We start from the raw sequence: 19,353 nt of genomic DNA, 5'->3' as shown, positions 1-19,353 counted from the left end.
AGGATCTTGGGGGCTGTGAGTCACTTGTGTGTCTGGATCCACACCTCTGAGTGAGCTGAGGGGTTTCTCTATCTTACCAGACAAGGGAGGGAGTCAGGCTGAGGTGCAGACACACAAATGAGTCAGATGAGCCCTTCCCATGGGGCTTTATTCCATTACTTACTGATGTCTTCTCTAAATCTGCATTAAAAAAGAAATCTAGGGATGATGAACCAGAAGGTTCCCTACATAAATACATCTCACTGTAGAAAATAAGCCAGACACTGAGATATTGACCTTGAACTCCTTTAGATGGTGGCAAATCATTCTGTTTGGGAAGAAATGAAATCAATTGCTGGTGTCCGTATGAAGTCCCCAAGCATCATCACCGTCACCTTGGAGTTCAATTACCTTCTGGTTATTCTCGTGATGTGTTTCTCTCCCTTCATGTATTTCTTGACAATGAATGTTGCAAAAGAAAAGAAGAAGCTCAAAGTGCTGATGAAGACGATGGGGCTGCAGGACATTGCCTTTTGGTGAGCTCTTTGGGACTTCAGTGTCTATGCTGGCAAATGATCCGTCTCCTGGGCGCTTGAGCTGCCAGATAATGAGTTAAATGAGTTCATAAGTTTCCTCCAATGCTCTAAGGACAAACCAGAGGGTTGAGCAGGACATTCTTCTTCCTTGGGTATTTTCTCCCAAGGTGGGTCACCCTCTCTGTTCTGCAGAGAATAAGTTGACCCTGGGCAATACCTAATTTAAAAAGGTTCTGCCACGCAGGTGAAGCTGTAGCAGCAGTTGTTAATGAAGCAGCAGTTGTTAATGAAGCAGTAGTGTAATGTCCCCTTTCCCTCTTCAGGCTCTCCTGGAGTCTGCTGTATGCTGGTTATGTGCTGGTCCTCTCCTGCCTGCTGACAGCTGTTGTGGTGGAGAATATTTTCTACCTCAGCAGCTTTCCTGCAGTCTCACTGCTGTTTTTCCTGTATGGCCTAGCAAGTGTAAGTCAGGTTTGAAAGCCAAATTTTTCATCACATGATTTATGACTACGTTATGACTTCTAGCATCACTCCAGGGCCTTCTGCCCAGTGCTCAGGACGGTGTCCTTTGCATGGTTAGACTAACTGAAATAGCTGAGTGGATTCTCTGACTCAGCAGCAGTCACCTGGATTACAGCCTGAAGGTCTGAAGGGCAGTAGGTTGGCTACAAAAGACCTGATTTGAAACTCACATCAACCTGCTAAGAAGGACATTGGTGTATTTCACACATGGACCCAGCTCACCAGAAATCTGTCTGCCTGGCAAATGGAAATGCTACTGTTATTTAAAGTTACTTATTTCCTTCAGTGATTGAAGAAAACTTCTGTTCTTACAGATCCACATGGTCTTCATGCTCTGCTCCCTCTTAAAGACCTCCAAACTTGCTACCTTCGTGGGGTTCCTCATCACCTTCCTCTTTGGATGCCTGAGCCTCGCTGTGCTGATAGAAAATATTCCCGACCCACTGCAGTGGTTTCTGAGTCTCTTCTGTCCTTTTGCCTTCTGTACTGGCATTGCAAAGGTATGGGGCATCCCTCTGCAGCTGCACCTGCCCAGTAGCTGTCCTGGCTCAGATCCATCAGCCCTTGGCCACCTGGTCATTCCCCTCCTGCTGCAGCTGCTGTTCCTGGCAACAGAAACTCTGCAAACCCTGAGTTTTCTGCCATCCATCCCCTCTTTGGGATCCATCCTCCCTCCAGCCCCACTTTAGACAATTCTATGCAGTTTCCTATTTTTCTGTCAATTGTACCTCCATAAATCTGAGTGATGCTTTCTAGCCCCAGTTATTTGGAAACTGATTTCCTGACATATAAAAAATCTGCCTGGTAGAAGAGATTCCTGCACCAGCAGAAAAAGAATCTGAGTTTACTGCCAATTTAACACATGGTTAAATCAATCACTAAGTAAAATTACACTGTCTTGACTCTGTCACATCAAGGGTGCCAATATAATGTTTCCTGAATGATTTTTCTATCAAACTCTGATCTTTTCTTCTGCTTCCAGATTGTTCTGGAAAATTCTGAATAAAAACATAAAATAGTAAATATTTCATTCCCTTCCCCAGTCAAAGAAAGGAGGAAAAATTGTTCAGTACTAGTTTTCCAGCCTGAAAATTCTTCTTCTTTTTCCTTTATTTCAGGTTTTCCATTTAGAAAAACATGGAAAAGGTTTCTCTATTTCTAACCTTACGGGGGATTCACACATTTTATTTTCAACTTACATTGTGTTGGTCCTTGACTCAGTCTTGTACCTGCTGCTGGCCATGTACTTCGACAGGGTTCTGCCAGGTAGGCATGATTCATGCCCATGGTCACACTTTCTCCTTTTAGACTTCTGATTTATACAGACTGTCAGAGCTCCTCAGGGAAATGATGGGCTGCTCCATTCCCTGAGTCAACCAAAATTGTTTTGTTGAGTAAAAAAATGAGTGACTTCTCTACTCTGGGCATGCACTGGTAACTCCCAAACCAAGGACACTAAAGTATTTAGTGTTTTTTCTTTCTAATTGTACTGCTGTTGAACTGTTTATAAGAAAATAGTGTGATAATGTGTGGGACAATGTTTTCATTCATTGAATAAATATTAAATGAATTAGATATAGCACTGAAACCATCCTTCTTCAGCCCAGCTGAAACCTCTCTTCTTTTTAACTGGACATAGTACCAGTTTTGAGGCAGCCAAGTACTTGTTAGAACCTCCTAAATGTTTACTCCAGGGTGATGTCTTGGTTGTGGCTTTGGTTTATGACAGGTCACCTTCTTTTCTCTCCTGCCAGGGAAATATGGCATCCCAGAGCCCCCTTTTTTCTGCCTGAAGCCCTCATTCTGGCTGCAGAGCAGGAGAAGCTCCACCAGGGAAATGCCCAGAACTGCAACGAGCTCCGAGGAGTTCTTTGGTGATGATGTAGAACCCGTGTCCCCTGAATTCCTGGGGAAGGAGGCCATCAGGTTGAGAGAGAGAAGGAATTGCTATTTATGCTTTTAAGTCGGGTAGCCTGGGTTCAATGCTCCCACAGACCATGTTTTGACTTAACTGGGCAGGTTTTGTGCTCAAGAGGCTCTTGAAAAACAGAAGAACATTAAAGATAAGATACAGAAGAGATAAACAGATAATTCAGGCTAGTCATTAAAGGTGAAATTTGGATAAATTCAGATTTTAAAAACCCAGGACTTTGTTACATATCCATTAGGGACAACAAGGAGACAAGGACAGCCTGTGGTAAAGCAGCCATCTGTCACAATGGGCTTGACCTTGTCTTTGCCAGGCTTGGTGCTCATGTTGTGCCCCAGGTAGTGACATTTGTCCCTGTGTACAGAGGGACATGTCCCTATTTGTCATGTCCCTATGTACATGACAAAGCCTGCTGAATCTCACCCATCCCTTCCCAGTACTCCTGACTGTACCTGCCATTTCTGCCATTTTAAATTAAGACCCATAAGGGTCTTAAGGTCATCAGGGAAATGTATCTCCAGGAATCCTGAAATAATGTCCTCCTTACCTTCCTTTTAGACTCAGCAATGTTAAAAAGCTGTATAAAAAGAAAGACAAGATGACAGAAGCTTTAAGAGGTATGAAGGCTGTGATGCTGATTCCTGTTCAAGATGAGGAAAACGAGTTCTGCAAACATTTTTGTCAGTCACAGAAATATAACAATACTTGCATTGCTTTAAAATGTATCTAAAATACTAACTGATGCAACTGATCACTATTTTGTTCAGGTTTTATTGTCTTTCTATTTTGAATAAGAGTAAAGAGAAGAAAGATTTACATTTTTTTCCCCTATTGTTGTATTTCTGCCTGTTCTGCTAAACACAGAGCAACTTCTTATGCCTTGAGTTCAAGGTTGGCAGAACTTTACCTCAATTTGCTTAATGGCCTTCTGACTAATTATTTTTACTTAGTCCTTATACTTCTTCATTTGTCTTGCCTTTGACAAGTCACACCTCTTTTCTTCCCAAACTTGATGTTGTTTTTGTTCTAGGTTTGTCTTTAAATATTTATGAAGGTCAGATCACTGCTCTGGTGGGCCACAGTGGGGCTGGAAAGACGATGCTGTTAAATGTGCTCAGTGGACTCACTTTCCCCTCTGCAGGTAGGATGGCAAAGGGTGGGATGGAGTGGGCTTGGTTTAAAAGCTGCAGGGATCAGTGTGTTCCACCTCATCACATTTATTCCTGTAAACAGGCTCTGCAACCATCTACAACTACAACCTCTCTGAAGCAGGAGACAGGGAAGAGATCAGAGAGATGATTGGCATTTGCCCACAATTCAACGTCCAGTTTGAAGTCTTAACAGTGAAACAAAATCTGAAAATTTTTGCAGAAATCAAAGGCATCAAGTCCAAGGAGGCAGAGCAAGAGGTAAGGGTGGGTTCTCCTCCAGAGCAGCACTGTAAGGCTGTGGGCAAAGCCTAGGCTTCTGTAAAGGCTCCTTTTGGCCTGGAGAGGTCCAAGGGCCCACCTGGCTGTGTCTTCTGAATGTTGAAGCTGTTGTCTAGCTAGGCAAACTTCTGGGCTTGGTGCAACCACAGCTATTCCTCTGCCAAGCCCAAGGAGAAGAAGGGATGCAGCAGCTCCTGGAGCAGCTGCTCCTGCCATTGGTGGGTTGGTGTGGGTACAAGCTAGACCTCACTACATGCTCCTAGAAACTGTCATCAGACCCAGCCACAGCTCCTTCATGGCTAACAAAGGATGGAAGGACAACTCATGCTGAGAATGAACATTCTTGTGCTGTTCTAGGTGCAAAAAATTTTGGACCTGCTGGGTATCAGTAACATTCAAGACACTCAAGCTGAGAAGCTGAGTGGTGGGCAGAAAAGGAAGTTATCCATTGGAATCACCCTGCTTGGAAACCCCCAGGTAAAGCAGCACCACTGCTCTGCAGCACAGGGAACATGTAGGTCCAACATAACTAAAACCTTATGGATGTACTTGACCACAAGTTTGCCCATGACCTCTTTAAAGGGCTCATAACTATCAAAAAGAATAAACTTAATAATTTCCTTGTGTTAAATTTGTAGCTCACTTTGCTCTCTAGTTTTAAAGCAGACAGGCAGTTCCCTGCACAGCTCTCAGAACTGTTATTCCTGCAGAAAAGGTGGCCTGGCTCTCTTCCGTTCAGGACCTGAGGCTTTCAGGGGAACACTAAACCCAAAAAGCCATGCAATTGCTCCAGCAGCAAATAATGTCTGACTTCCTCCTTTCTGCAGATTTTGTTGCTGGATGAGCCAACAGCTGGGCTGGATCCTCTTTCCAGGTACCAGCTGTGGAACGTCCTCAAGGAGCACAGAGCTGGCCAGGTCATCCTGTTCACTACTCAGTCCATGGACGAGGCTGACATCTTTGCAGGTAACCCTGTAGCAGCTCTGCAGGATAACCCTGGAGCAGAAAGTCCACGTGGGGTTCAGCCACAAAAAAAAAAGCCCAGTGTGAACTGCTGCTGCTCTACAGGATCCATTTCTTTGGCTTTTTCTTTCTTCAGACCGCAAGGCTTTTCTCTCGCACGGGAGGCTGAAGTGTGTTGGTTCTTCCCTGTTCTTGAAGAAAAAATGGGGGATTGGCTATCATTTAAGGTATCTACTTCAGCCCCAGAAATGAGCATCTGGGGACATGCATGTACAAGGAGCCTGCAAAGTCACTGTAGGAAGGAAACCACAGACAGATGCCACCAAAACAAGAAAGTTAACTGAATTAATATTCAGTTACACTAAGTGAAGCAGCACGTGGCTCTGGAATAAGGCATGAGTGAAGGATGCTGGAGTTTGTTTGCTATATCCTAGAAAATACAATGGTGGCTGTTGTTTGGCTGGGTTGTTGTTGTGGCTTGTGGTTTGGTTTGGTTTTTTTTTCCCCAAGCTAAGCTTCTGGTTTTTTTCAACTGAGCAGGATCCACATCAGTGAGTCTTGTGACTCGGGGACCGTGACAGCGGTGGTGAAACAGCACATCCCCAACGCCACGTTCTCAGGACACAGCCAGTATGAGCTGAGATACAAACTGCCATTAGAAAACACAAATAAATTCCCAGGTAACGTGTATTAAAACAACTGAGGATTGTCCATAGAGGAAAAAAAAAAAATAAATCACAAATGGGGGAAGAGAGAAACCAAGAGGGACATTTTCTACAGGAGTCACATAAGGACTTCAGAACTGTTGCATCTTGTCTATCCCCCCCCCCGACATGCATGTACAAGGAGCCTGCAAAGTCACTGTAGGAAGGAAACCACAGACAGATGCCACCAAAACAAGAAAGTTAACTGAATTAATATTCAGTTACACTAAGTGAAGCAGCACGTGGCTCTGGAATAAGGCATGAGTGAAGGATGCTGGAGTTTGTTTGCTATATCCTAGAAAATACAATGGTGGCTGTTGTTTGGCTGGGTTGTTGTTGTGGCTTGTGGTTTGGTTTGGTTTTTTTTTCCCCAAGCTAAGCTTCTGGTTTTTTTCAACTGAGCAGGATCCACATCAGTGAGTCTTGTGACTCGGGGACCGTGACAGCGGTGGTGAAACAGCACATCCCCAACGCCACGTTCTCAGGACACAGCCAGTATGAGCTGAGATACAAACTGCCATTAGAAAACACAAATAAATTCCCAGGTAACGTGTATTAAAACAACTGAGGATTGTCCATAGAGGAAAAAAAAAAAATAATCACAAATGGGGGGAGAGAGAAACCAAGAGGGACATTTTCTACAGGAGTCACATAAGGACTTCAGAACTGTTGCATCTTGTCTTCCCCCCCCCGCCCCGCCCCAGTTTAACACCTGTATGCTTAAGATCAAAATGTACAATATTTTCCAGTGCTTGTAGTGAAAAACCTAAACTGGTGCTAAATAGGAAAACATCTTCAATGACCTGACAGTTTATGTCCCTCCAGATCCTCTGCTCACTTCTTTACCATTTTACCTGTGGCTGGAGATGCTCCAGTCAGCCTAACTCAACTGAAGCAAAGTCTGATTTGGAGATACCTGCCTATGTTGGAAGCCTTGAAGGCACTTGTGTTATCTCTGTCCTGCAGATCTGTTCAGTGGCCTCGACAGCTGCTCCAACCAGGGGATTATCAATTATGGAGTTAGCATGACAACCCTGCAGGATGTCTTCCAGAGACTGGAGAAAGAAGCCACGGTGGATGAGGAAGGTACAACGGTGGCTGCAAATACACCACCTGTAGCTGAAGAGGGTGGCTACTTTGCAGTAACCCCTGGGCATGCCTCCAACAGCTGGTTAGGAGGCAGCTCTTAATTTTTCATACATTGCAATGCAGAAGCTGATCTCAGACATAAACCTCTCTGCAGATGAGTGTGTCCCTGGGGAGGAGAGGGAAGGTGCAGGACCGCGGAGCCCTGGGGAGACAGAGCTGGGCTCCCTGCTGCTCTCGGATGGGAAGAAGGTGGAACTCAGCAGCTGGGCTCTCTGGAGGCAGCAGGTCTCTGCCATGGCATGGGTCCATTTCTTAAAGCTTAAAAGTTCAGTGAAAACCCTGCGGTCAATGTAAGTATCAAAGTGATTCTCTCTTGCAGATCTGGAACTGGACACAGGTCACAGCAGGGGGAACAACCTTCACACCCCTGTTTTGATGAGTGCTTGGATTAAGTGATATCAGGTCTTGGCTATGAATGACCTTGGTAGTTTGCACTCAGGGAGGAAAACTCCTGCCTTTCCAGTGCCAGTAACATAAAATCTGCCTCTTGTGCATTTTCAGTTCTATACTGAGTGTCTTATGCAAGGGGAATCCATTCCAGGAGGAAGTTTTAAAATAAAACTAGTGTCCAGAGAGAGGAGGCAAAAGTACTGCTTTCAGACTTCCTCCTTTTTTTTTTTTCTTTTTTTTTTTAATTTTATTTTTATTTTTCTTAATTTTTCTCATTTTGCCAGTATCTGAACTGATTTGACCCTACTGGTCTTCAATCTGGCCTGCTGGTGTTCCCTGGTGGGGCACAAGAAACAGAAGGAACAGGCTCATCTATGAAAAGAGGAAGTCTAAAAGGCATTTCATGGCCCTAAAAAGTTGAGCACTGGGAGATCTGATGTCCTCTCCCTGCTAAATTTTGAGGCCCCTGGTGAATGATCAAGGTTTGAGACTTCTGAAAAGAAAATTGCCAAAAATTGTAACAAACAAAGCATTGGGTAACCAGAGTAAATGATCTCATGCCCGATGGCAGAGTATATTCCAGTTCAGCATGCTGCTGAATGTCTGTTTTCAGAGTGTTTATTCATCTCTTTCTTAATGTAGTTTGCTGCTCTATGTGGTTCTTCTGCTTCCTGTGGTTTTGCAACTGTTCCTGCTTGCTGCCTGGAATAGCCTGGGAGCCTGGGAGCTCTCAGCAGCACGGTACTTCCTGCCCCTGGGGAAGAGGGCTCGCTCAGACACCACCAGCCTCTTGGTCCAAAACAGCACAGGTGAGGGGAACGAGCCCTTCCTCCATCTCTCTTTCCTATTCTAGGGCTTCTTGCTGTTGCAAAGGGAAATAACTGGAAGGAGCAGACAGGTGTAGGATGGAGGGGACTCAGGGGAAGGTTTTAGTGACAGAAGAGCACAGAAATTGTAATTTCTAAAGGGTTGTGAATGAAGCCTCCTTTGGCTTCAGCAGCTGGTGAAGCTGATGCAGTGATGTGAAAAGGGAACTGTAGCAGATGGGATTAGAAGGGATCCATTTCTTTTTCCCTGCCCCAAATGCAGATCTCTGTCCAAGCAATTTCTACATTTTCAGACTGGGATCCTCAAACCAGGCACCAGTAAGGGCTCACTCCTGCTGGCTCAGATTAGCAGTCAACTTCCAGAGTTGTCCCTTCCCTATGAGTGGATGCTATCTCATATTGTTTGCCAGACAATGATACTGGTGGCTTCATCAGGTTGTCAGTAAGGAAAACACATTTTGTAGCAACTCAGCAAGGGCAGAAAAAAAGGAAAAAGGCAATGCAAGATTCAGTCATTGAAACTGAAATCCAGTAACTTCACAGAAATGAATGTGCAACGATCCACCACATCTGTGCTGACATCCACAGTTATCAGACTTCCTCTGGTTTTGTTTGGTGGTCATGGCTTTTAAAGAAACCAACAAACCATCAGAGATTCTCTGATCTTCAGGATTACAGTTCCTTTGCTTTTGGCTTTCACACCAGGCACAGCCATTGAAGACTTTATCCGCACTCTTGAGAGCCAAGATCTCAAAGTGGAAATAACAAGCCAGGAAAATATCACGGAGGAGCTAAAACACAACGGGGCTATACAGGTGTCCCGCAAAGGCCAGGTGAGGATTTTCCATCTCTTCCTCCTGTTTATTCCCAGCAATTGAATAATTAACCCAAATGCCTCCACCAGCTCTGTGGGATTTTTGCAGCACAGCTCTGCAGACCTCCAGTACCTGGTAACTCCTGTTTTAGCAAACAAAGCCTGGGCAAAACAAATTATTTTAGGCCTGGATTCTCCTGGCACACTTCTGTTGCTGCTTCCCTGCAAGAGAAGCCAAGAGTTCTCATCTTGTTTCCTTGCTCTTTGAAGAGCTACAGGTTTAGTGTGTTATGCCACATAGAGGCCATCAACTGCTTCCCAGTGCTTGTCAACGTCATCAGCAACTCTCTGCTGAGAGCCCTCAACTCCACGGCGCACATTCGGGTCTGGAGCCACCCGTTTGTCTTTGTAAGTGTCTCAGCCTGCCAGCCAGAAGGTGCCAGAAAATAGTTCTTAAATCTGCTTAAGATCTCAGTAGTGATCAGATTTTAATGGGAAGCCACGTGGGGCTGCCTGTACCTGTAGACCCACCCTCCTCACTGGTGGCTCTGGGAACATCATGTTTGACTTCAGGAAAGCTGAAGTTAATTTTTCCTTGTTGGGTCTTCAGGGTTGCTGAACAGAGAGGGTTTCTGGGGAGGGTGAGAGGGTTTCTGGGGAGGGTGGGAGGGTTTCTTCCATATTCTCTACATCATGTTATCCAAGCTGTGGCTCATCAATTGACAGAAGAGATACCTCACCACACAGCTAGGATGGAGAAATGGGACCTGCACCTCCCATCTCTCCTCACCAGTCACAAGCACTTTGCAGGGCTATGGTTTGAGGAAAACCTTCCTCCTGCCAATATTTGACTTCCAATCCCATTTGGTGTTCATAGTGCCCCGTACCTCATGAGAAATGCAGTCAGATGAACTGTGGCAGCTAGCCATTGCATTGCAGATGTTTTTACAGATGTTTTTTACAAATGCTTTGTGCTTCTGTTTTCAGATAAATCTTTCAGAATTGCGGAGTCACCTTATTTCTTTTTACTGCATTTACATGCCGTTGTTATTCCCTGCTTGTCCTGCTCACTTTGCAATGGGCTACGTGCAGGATTACAAGGTAAATTATTTGAAATGAAGCAGATTTGGGGTGGGATTGCAACTGTACTGCCATGGGGACATTTGAACACAATGGGCAGCCCAAGGTGTTTTTCTCTGTACTGCCATAAGCAGCTTTGCAGCCAGCACAAAGTGCCAGAAGACCAAAAACAGAGGTGGGATTTTCCCCCATTGGCCGCGCACTGGTGGACATCCCACTCTGCTGGTTTCTTCTCTTCTCCATGTTTGGGCTTCAGTTTGCCATGAGCAACGAGATTTCTGGGAGCTTCTATACCTTCTTCTGTCTGGTACATGTTGTTCTGGTGATCATCGGTTCCCTAGGGAGGGACTGGAGTCATATGAGATTTCTGGGAGCTTCTATACCTTCTTCTGCCTGGTACATGTTGTTCTGGTGATCATTTCCCTAGGGAGGGATTGGAGTCATATTTTGAGCATGTGTAGGGGGTAGCTGAGACAGTGTGGGTGCAGATGGTGCTGGCAAACCTCTGGGTCCCCAGATGCTTACTGACCTCCTAGTTTCACCTCCTATCATTTGGGTTTCTCCAGCTGGAGATAAAAGGCAATAAATCTTGCTTGAATTTACTCTTCTACACTTAGAAGTAAAGTTGTGGTCATTTATGAATACCCTGATCTCAATGTATGATTGTCCAAACTGAACTACATATATAGGTTGTGGACAACACTCCATTTTTTTCAATATTTTTTCCCCCCCTGTAGATCATGGGTACATGTGGCTATGGAATTTCCATTGTTCTCCTCATCTATGTCATCTCCTTCATCTTCTGCAAAGGATGGAACTGTAATTTTTGGTCTTTTATCCTGACAGTGGTAAGCATGTGGCTTTGTAATGTGCTGCAGGGTTTGCAGAAATGTATTTTGAGATTTTAAGGGTGAACTAGAGGTCAAAACACCAAATATAGATGTAGAACATAAATTCGGGTGTGTGTTTTATAGTAGTCAGTTCTGTATTAAATTCCTGTCACCATGTTCTGTTCCCACCATCCTGCAGTGGCACAGGGAAATGCTTGGATCCACTCTGGGCTGGTGCAGGAATGAAGGCAAAAATTGTTATTTATTGCTCTGTTCAACACCTCACATCCAAGAGATGTAAGGTGTTGAGACACGGGCCATCAGGTCAGATGCAGAGAGCCTGAACCTGACTTGGAAAGAGGTGGGTTATTTGGAATGAACAGAGGTGGGAAAGAACAAATTGGTATCCAGACTCCATTCTTCTGCCTGAGGCAGCCCCATGCCTGGGAAGAAGTCTCTCTGGCTGACCCAAACCAGCAGCCCATCATTAGGCAGAAACAGCCAAGGACCTCCTGAACCCTCACCATTTCTCACTTTTAAATGTCTTGTCTGCCTTTAGAAATTTAACAGGGAATTGAAAAGATAGATGCACACAATTTTTAAGACCAGTGAGGATCATAACCCTTCCCATCAGCTAAATTACCCTCTTACTTTATCTTTAGGTATGCATTGTTTCTTTAATCATCAGTAAAATCATGGACTTCGAAATCAGTCCTGTTACCTCCCTCTACGTTGTGTGTCTCCTGATTCCTGTGTACCCACTGCTGCCTATAAGCTACCTCACCTGCCATGTAAGTGGTGGCACTGGGCAAGGAGAGGAACTCCATCATAAAACACAACCATGTGTCCTTGTGAGCAACATCTGGTGGTAACCACAGGCTGTGTCCTGGGAAGCCTCATTGGTTCCCTCTTCTGGGTGGGATTTCCCAAATGGCCAGAGTGCCTCATTAATTGGCCATTTTGGATCAGATCTAATTTTTCCAAGTGTTCATTAAGGCTTGGAGGCTACTTTGTGCATTTGAGCTGTGTCTGTAGATTTAGGTTGGACATTAGGAAAAAGTTCTTTCATATGAGGGTGGTGGATCAATGGAACAGGTTGCCTAGAGAGGTGGTGGAGGCTCCATCCCTGGAGACATTCAAGGTCAGGCTTGACGGGGCTCTGAACAACCTGTTCTAGTGTGAGATGTCCCTGCTTATTGTAGGGGGGTTGGACTAGATGACCCTTGCAAACCAAGACATCCTATGATTAGATGAGCACTCTTCATTCTTGCCATGCAGAGTCAAGTAACTCGGCTTGAAAAGTCATACGAGAAAATTTGAAGTTAAACATTTGACTTTGCATGGAAGCTGAGTGAGAACGAAGAAAACTCACAAGACACTTTACTCCACATCAGCTCAGGATGATTGTGGAAAGTCAGCTAAAAATCTAACAAAAGCCTCCAGATATGTGGAAGACAATTTATGAGCCAAAAATGACCCAGTAGTGAAGCCCAAATAGAAAAGACTCTTCTGTCCTGTCCCACTCACCTCTACCTCTTCTCCAGTGGGACCCCAAAGGAGAGGAGACCAGATGTTTTCCTGTGATAGGCCATTGCCCCCAGAAGGTCTGTCAGATACTGAGTGCTGTGACACTTTCTAGTACAGGACTGGGATGCCCATAGACAAACATCTCTATTTGTTAATCTGTACGGGAATATTTTGGGTAAATCAAAAGGTTTTGTACATTTTCAAAGTATTTGTTGTTTGCTTTAAGCATTACAAAGTTAGCCAGTGGTTTACTGAAGAATTACAGGTCTTCATTGTGTAATTTTTTGTCTTTTTTTTTTTTTTATAGATTTTTATACCAGAAGCTTACTTACTCACTCAGATTGTGCAGCATCATGTACTAATAGCTGTCTTTGCAGTAAGAAAACATTTAAGATTACTTTAATTTAGGAATGTGTGTCCCCTAAATCCTGCCCTCAGGGATGAGGAAGGAGGCAGGAGCCCTGAGCTCACTTCATGCAGAAGGAGGCTCTTGGTGGGTTTGGGTGACAGACCCTTTGAAATGGGGAAGGGAAAATGAAACAAGCTCAGATCTCTTAATGCTGTCCTGTTATTTTATGAATTGTTTGTCTTCTACTATTGGTATTTTCTGCAGTAAGTGCCTGTAGAGCTCACAGCCTTCAGGATTACCCTGCACTTAAATGTTAATGAATTTTTTATCCTTACATACTGTGTTTTTCCCCCACATATTTTATATCACTGCCCCCATCTCCTCAGTTACAGCTGTAGGTGGATGGAAGGCAAAGCTGTTAACATGGCAACTTTTTTTTCCAGCCTTACATCCACTCCGTGTATTTCATTGTTCTCCTTCTATCGTTGGAGCTACTACGTGGAAAAGCAGTTCTGAGAAGGCTCCCAATATTTAGGTTTGTATAAACACACAAGCACCACAGGTACATGCAAGATCTAAACTCCCTTCAAGACAACATTTTGATCAGATATCATTGCCTACTTGAAAATATATTAATATTTTTAGTACTGGTGGTTTTTAATAACTAAAATAGCCCCTTAAATACTGCAGTTCTACAATAATATAAACCAGCTCTCAAGCTTGTTTGCACCACCACACCGTGTTGCCTGTGCTGTGTGGATGTACCAGCCTGGTTCTTTGTACAACACAAAAAGATTACAAATATTCAAAATTAATAATAAATTATAAAAACCCACAAGAAACGTTGAAACAGAGGGACACTCACTCTTGGTCTATCCAAAATGCATTGGTGGAGAACAAAGACCAAAATGGCAGGATTAATCTGGTTGCTTTGTAGGACTTCCCCAAGAGAGAGTAGCCACCAGCACCCCGTGGAGCTTGAAGAGGAAGATGAAGATGTGAAAGCTGAAAGAGCAGCAGTGAAAATGGCCATGGTTGCTCCAAGTCAGGAGGAGGAGGTACAACTAACTACCACCAATGGTAACCTAACTAACACCTACAATACTGTGTTCCTGTTGCACCTCAGATTCTCAAGGAACTCAAAAGACCTTTAGAAAGTTTTCTGCCTTTGTTAATGGAGTAATATTACTGAAGGTTTGATGCTATCCAGGATCATACACTCATCTTTCTTCTTCCTCCTCACTTCAGAAATCAGCCATTATAGTCAGCAATCTGTGCAAGGAATATAAAATAAAGCAAGGTGGTTCCATTTGCAAGAAGAAGAAGAAGAAGAAAATAGCCACCAAAAATATCTCCTTCTGTGTTAAAAAAGGTGAGAACTGGAATTATTCTCCTAGACCTGTTTGGGAGCCCCAGTCGCACCAGGGAGTTAATTCTCTGCAGATTCTCAGTGACCTGAGCAAGGACATAAAGGTCAAGGTATTTGCTCTGTGGTTCAGGCCTGTTTGATCTGTGGCTGATGTGTTAGTGAGCAATGTGAGGTGGATGCATCTCGTTGGTTACCTTTGACTCAGTGTTATCTAAAATCCTGCAGCCCCCTCTGTCCAGGGTCCAATTCAGCAGGGGCTTCTAAAAGCATCTCAGCATCAGTCAAGAGTTGAAATGTTATGGGCTCTCAGAACATACATTTATACTGTTTAATAAGATATTTGATACTAGCATGCTCTCTTTTGTATTTTTTCCTTTGTGGGGCTGTGCCTGATAAATTTGTTGAATGAGGAGTATTACTAAGAAATTCTGTGTGGTGATTCCAGGAGAAGTATTAGGACTTCTGGGGCCCAATGGAGCTGGTAAGAGCACAGCTATCAAGATGATTACTGGAGGGACACCACTGACTGCTGGGCAGGTAGGAGATGCCTGGAGAAAAGGGACAGATCCATCAGAAAAGGGCAAGTGCAAACCTTGCACCGAGGCTTAGTTATAGGGGTTTTTTCAAAGCATTATTAATTATCAAGGTTTTAACTGAATTCACTGTGTCATTAAATAATCACAGAATCATTTTGGTTGGAAAGACCTTTAAGATCTTCAAATCCAGCTATCAAACCAGCACACTGCCAGATCCACCAATAAACTGTCCCCCTTAGCAACACATACATGTCTTTGAAATCCCTTCAGGGATGGTGACACCAGCTCTGCCCTGAGCAGCCTGTGCCAGGGCCTCACAACCCTTTTGGGGAAGAAATTTTTCCTGATACCTAATATAAACCTCATCTTGCACAACTTCAAGCCATTTCCCTTTGTTCTATTGCTTATTACTTGGGAGAAGAGACCTCTCAGCTGTAGAGAGCAAGGACTCCTCTTATCCTCCTTTTCTCCAGGCTAAGCAAGCTCAGTTCCCTCAGCTGCTCCTTTTAAAACTTGTGCTCTAGACCCTCTATCAGTTTAATTATCCTTCTTCTTAATGTATTAATGAAAAATTCTGTGATCTACTTCTAACTTTGACAAGCAGTTGCACCTACCATAAGTGGCCATGTTAATATTAGGAAAGCATGTTAATATTAGGAAAGCATGTAAATGAGGGCTGCAAACTCACACCCTTGCACTTCGGGTTTCCTCACCTGAATCCCAGTGAAGCCCATAGTCTTCTTCACAGAATCATAGAATGGTTTGGGTTGGAAGGGACCTTAAAGATCACCTAGATCCAACCCTCCTGCATGGGCAGGGACACCTCCCACTAGACCAGGTTGCTCTGAGCCCCATCCAACCTGCCCTTGAACACTGCCAGGGACAGGAACCATAACCCCTCTGCACCGTAACCCTTGTACCTGGGCAAGGTGAGAGGAAACCCACCAGCCTGGTTGTGCAGGTGCTGATGAAGACGGGAGATGGAGCAACGTTCTCCCTCCAGGACCACGTGCCTTCCTCCCTGGGCTACTGCCCACAGAAGGACCCTCTCTGGCCGGACCTCACCGTGCACGAGCACCTGCAGGTTTACGCTGCCGTGAAAGGGGTGCGCAAGGAGGACACAACTGCTGCTGTCAACCGGTACGGGTGGGGGGTCTTCCAGGGCTTGGTCAGCATTTTATCCCCCAGTCCCAGGGCGTGGGTGGGGGAGCGTAAAGTCCAAATTTACTGTGAGCCAGAGACAACTTTGAAACTCAGGAAATGGAGCCACGGGTCTTCCAGGGCTTGGTCAGCATTTTATCCCTCAGTCCCAGGGCATGGGTGGGGGAACATAAAGTCCAAATTCACTGTGAGCCAGAGACAACCTTGAAACTCAGGAAATGGAGCCACCCAAGTGCTTCTGTGCTAAATGTTGTGACTACGTGAGTGGGTTAAGAAAATTTCCCATTTGCCTAAGAGCATTTAGTGGGGATACATTTACTGCTAATGTCCTTTTAAGTGTGTTATCTTCAGGAAGCATTTCTAAAATATCTCATGTTACATTCTGGCACTACAAGAAAGGGTGTTTAAACACCTCCTGCTCGGCTGACACCAGCAAAGTTGAAATGGATTTATCATGCTGTTGACACTGAGGATGGGTTTAGAAAGGAACTTGTGGCTTATTCAGTACACTTTGCTTCAAATATTCACTTACATTTTAGTAACACAATAAATGTATAATGAAAACAAGCAGAAGTCAAGAGCAAGGGGAAGAAAGTTAAATTTTCTTATCATTTTGGCCACACTTAATGAGTTGGGAATAACCAAAATGTTCTTTTTGCTTTTTTCTTGTTCCCTTTCCCCACAGGATAGTGACTGCTCTGCAGCTTCAAGACTATTTAAAAAAAAAACCCAGACAGCTGTCAACTGGGATAACCAGAAAGGTGTGTTTTGTTTAACCTGTAACTGCAGCCCTCATAGCACAAACCAAAAATCCTCTCCATGAGCAGAGTCAACTGGGATAACCAGAAAGGTGTGTTTTGTTTAACCTGTAATGATCACTGCAGCCCTCATAGCACAAACCAAAAATACTCTCCATGAGCAGAAGGACCTGGGAGAGCATCATGTTGTCTCCCATGGTGGGCTGATGGAAATGAGCTTTTCCAAAAACGTATTTCCTATAAACTCTCATAAAAGAAACAATGGTGCCTACAGCTCTTTCTAGTCATTGTGCCAGGGGCTGCAAAAGCTTTGACTCCAGCCCTTTTCCCTGTGTTAGGTGTGCCTTGCCATGTGTATGCTGGGCAACCCCACTGTCCTACTCCTGGATGAGCCATCAACTGGCATGGACCCCAAGGGGCAGCACTTGCTCTGGTGAGTAAAACCTCAGGCACTGTGGCCCCCCAGGCTCTGTGTGCTCTTGGAAGCCAAGAGTGGTTGCCTAAGGTTAGGTAAGGTTAAGTTAGGTAAGGAGTGTTTTACCCCATCTGCAGTTAGTGCTCATCATCACGTGCCAGAGGTTTCCTTGGAAACTCCATTTTCCTGGTCCTCTCCAGCTAAACTATGAGCAGGGAGAGACAAAACATTTTGCCTTCATCTTTCTTGCAAATTTTAGGAGAGTCATATATGGGATTTAGTAAAATTTATAGAAGAAATAGAGTAAAAAATATTTTTTGGTCATTATTTCAGTGTGACCACGAGCACATCAGGCTAAAGCTGCTGTATGTCAAATTTTTACACGGTTTAGGGAAAAAAGCATTTTGAGGGGCAAAGATATAAGAAAAAATGTCTGATATTCCTAGGGAGTGTTAGCTTTCTTTTCCCTTCCTCTGCTCCTCAGGAAGATGATTCGTGCTGCCCTGAAAACCCAGGAGACAGGAGCCATCCTGACGACTAACTCCACTGAGGAGGCGGAGGCCGTGTGTGACCGCGTGGCCATCATGGTCTCCGGGCAGCTACGGTGGGTGGCAGCAGCACGAGCCTGAGCTGGGAAACAGCCCCCACACAGACAGGGGCTTTTCCTCCAGCCTCACCTGCCTGATCCCATCACTGTGGGCTTCACAAAGTGCTCCCCATGATCCCTCCAGCAGCACAACTTGGGAAGGAGCAGGTGGTGGGGCACCAGCGGTTTTGCACTGACATCTCTTCTTTTTGTCCTCCCTGCCCTGCAGGTGCATTGGCTCCATTCAGTACCTGAAGGACAAGTTTGGCAAAGTCTATGTGCTGGAAATGAAGGTCAAGGATCCAGAGCACGCTGATCGTCTCCATGCTGAGGTTTTGAGGATTTTCCCAAGCGCAGCCCGTCAGGAGCGGTAACTATAAAATATGGGATGGTGGTTTCAACACCTCAACCCTAGAAACATGCCCAGTGTGATGGGCAGACACAAGATCTCTGGGGAGGGATGAGCAGCTCAGAGTCCGTGTATGGGGATCTGATTTGATTGTGTCACCACACCCAACCCTGCGGGGATCCCTGCAGCAAAATGTCCATGCATGCATGACATAAAGTTTTGATCTCAGAACCCAATGCAGAGCAAGAATCACCTTTTATTCTCTTTCTTCAAGGTTCCCCAGTTTGCTAGTCTACAAGGTCCCAATGAAAGATGCACTGCCCCTATCTCAGTCCTTCTCCAAGCTAGAGGAAGGTAAGAGCAAAACACGATGACTTTTTGAAAAGGTGGAACACAGACTGCTAATTTTCTGCTCTCTTCCCGTTTCTCCACAGCCAAACGGAACTTCAACCTGGAGGAGTACAGCTTCTCTCTGAACACTTTGGCTCAGGCAGGTGGTTTCAAGGCTAGATATGTTGTGAAGGCCTGAGCAGGAATAAAAGCCACAGCCAGACCCATGACAGTGCACTGGCAGGAGGCTGCTTCACCAAGAAACTGCCTTGGGGTGGTGGGCCAGGGCTCATCTACTGGGAAAGTGGTGAAAAATGTTTTGGTTTGTTTTGGTGTTTTTTTTTAACTGGTGGGTGTTAGCGTGGTGGGAACAAGCCTAGGAAGGGGTTACTGCCTGACTCCACTCACTCAAGAGAGCACAGCCAAAGGCTGGATGCCCTTGGTAGATGCCCATGCCCAGCCTCTATGGTTGCTGCTGGTTGTTGCTGGTGGCAAAGACAAGAAATGTTTATGTCCATCCATTGGTGGGTAAAACCTACTCTACAGATTCACCTGAGCCACCAGTGCCTCTCAGCAGGTTATAGCAGAGAGCAGAGAAGTGTCAGCCACCTCATATATGCTCCCCACATAAAGCTACTTCACATCCCTCTCCTCAGGCTTGCAGAGCTGTACCTCCCTTCACAGTGTCTAGTGAAAGTCAGAGAAATCAGAATTTTATCTTGCCTATTCCAGGTGTTTTTGGAACTCTCCCAAGAGCAGGAAAAGGATAATTCTGATCTGACTTTGGGTGAAACTTTCAAATGGAAACGCCTTCAGCAG

The 19,353-nt window shown here is 44.9% G+C and overlaps 1 protein-coding gene across 1 annotated transcript in view; it reads left to right on the top strand.

Annotated features, from left to right (window-relative positions):
* Positions 1–19,353, top strand: part of LOC104393321 (ATP-binding cassette sub-family A member 10-like) — a 66,573-nt gene that overhangs the window by 2,365 nt on the left and 44,855 nt on the right. The window contains exons 5-38 of the mRNA XM_010002800.1: positions 292–515; positions 839–977; positions 1,352–1,537; positions 2,156–2,303; positions 2,792–2,963; positions 3,526–3,584; positions 3,998–4,108; positions 4,201–4,376; positions 4,755–4,874; positions 5,225–5,363; positions 5,497–5,587; positions 5,901–6,040; positions 7,031–7,150; positions 7,308–7,503; positions 8,246–8,412; positions 9,136–9,263; positions 9,515–9,652; positions 10,232–10,345; positions 10,467–10,631; positions 11,062–11,172; positions 11,817–11,945; positions 12,989–13,057; positions 13,474–13,565; positions 13,968–14,088; positions 14,279–14,402; positions 14,845–14,936; positions 15,897–16,075; positions 16,782–16,857; positions 17,193–17,287; positions 17,754–17,873; positions 18,085–18,225; positions 18,479–18,558; positions 18,639–18,694; positions 19,267–19,349. Coding sequence (XP_010001102.1) covers positions 292–515; positions 839–977; positions 1,352–1,537; positions 2,156–2,303; positions 2,792–2,963; positions 3,526–3,584; positions 3,998–4,108; positions 4,201–4,376; positions 4,755–4,874; positions 5,225–5,363; positions 5,497–5,587; positions 5,901–6,040; positions 7,031–7,150; positions 7,308–7,503; positions 8,246–8,412; positions 9,136–9,263; positions 9,515–9,652; positions 10,232–10,345; positions 10,467–10,631; positions 11,062–11,172; positions 11,817–11,945; positions 12,989–13,057; positions 13,474–13,565; positions 13,968–14,088; positions 14,279–14,402; positions 14,845–14,936; positions 15,897–16,075; positions 16,782–16,857; positions 17,193–17,287; positions 17,754–17,873; positions 18,085–18,225; positions 18,479–18,558; positions 18,639–18,694; positions 19,267–19,349 — 4,301 coding nt within the window. The remainder of the gene's footprint in view (positions 1–291; positions 516–838; positions 978–1,351; positions 1,538–2,155; positions 2,304–2,791; positions 2,964–3,525; positions 3,585–3,997; positions 4,109–4,200; positions 4,377–4,754; positions 4,875–5,224; positions 5,364–5,496; positions 5,588–5,900; positions 6,041–7,030; positions 7,151–7,307; positions 7,504–8,245; positions 8,413–9,135; positions 9,264–9,514; positions 9,653–10,231; positions 10,346–10,466; positions 10,632–11,061; positions 11,173–11,816; positions 11,946–12,988; positions 13,058–13,473; positions 13,566–13,967; positions 14,089–14,278; positions 14,403–14,844; positions 14,937–15,896; positions 16,076–16,781; positions 16,858–17,192; positions 17,288–17,753; positions 17,874–18,084; positions 18,226–18,478; positions 18,559–18,638; positions 18,695–19,266; positions 19,350–19,353) is intronic.

Source organism: Chaetura pelagica, unplaced genomic scaffold (genome assembly GCF_000747805.2).
Source record: "Chaetura pelagica isolate M959 unplaced genomic scaffold, ChaPel_1.0 scaffold47, whole genome shotgun sequence".
NCBI lineage: Eukaryota > Metazoa > Chordata > Aves > Apodiformes > Apodidae > Chaetura > Chaetura pelagica.
Note: the sequence above shows the minus strand (reverse complement) of the source record. Positions and strands in the feature narration are given on the sequence as shown.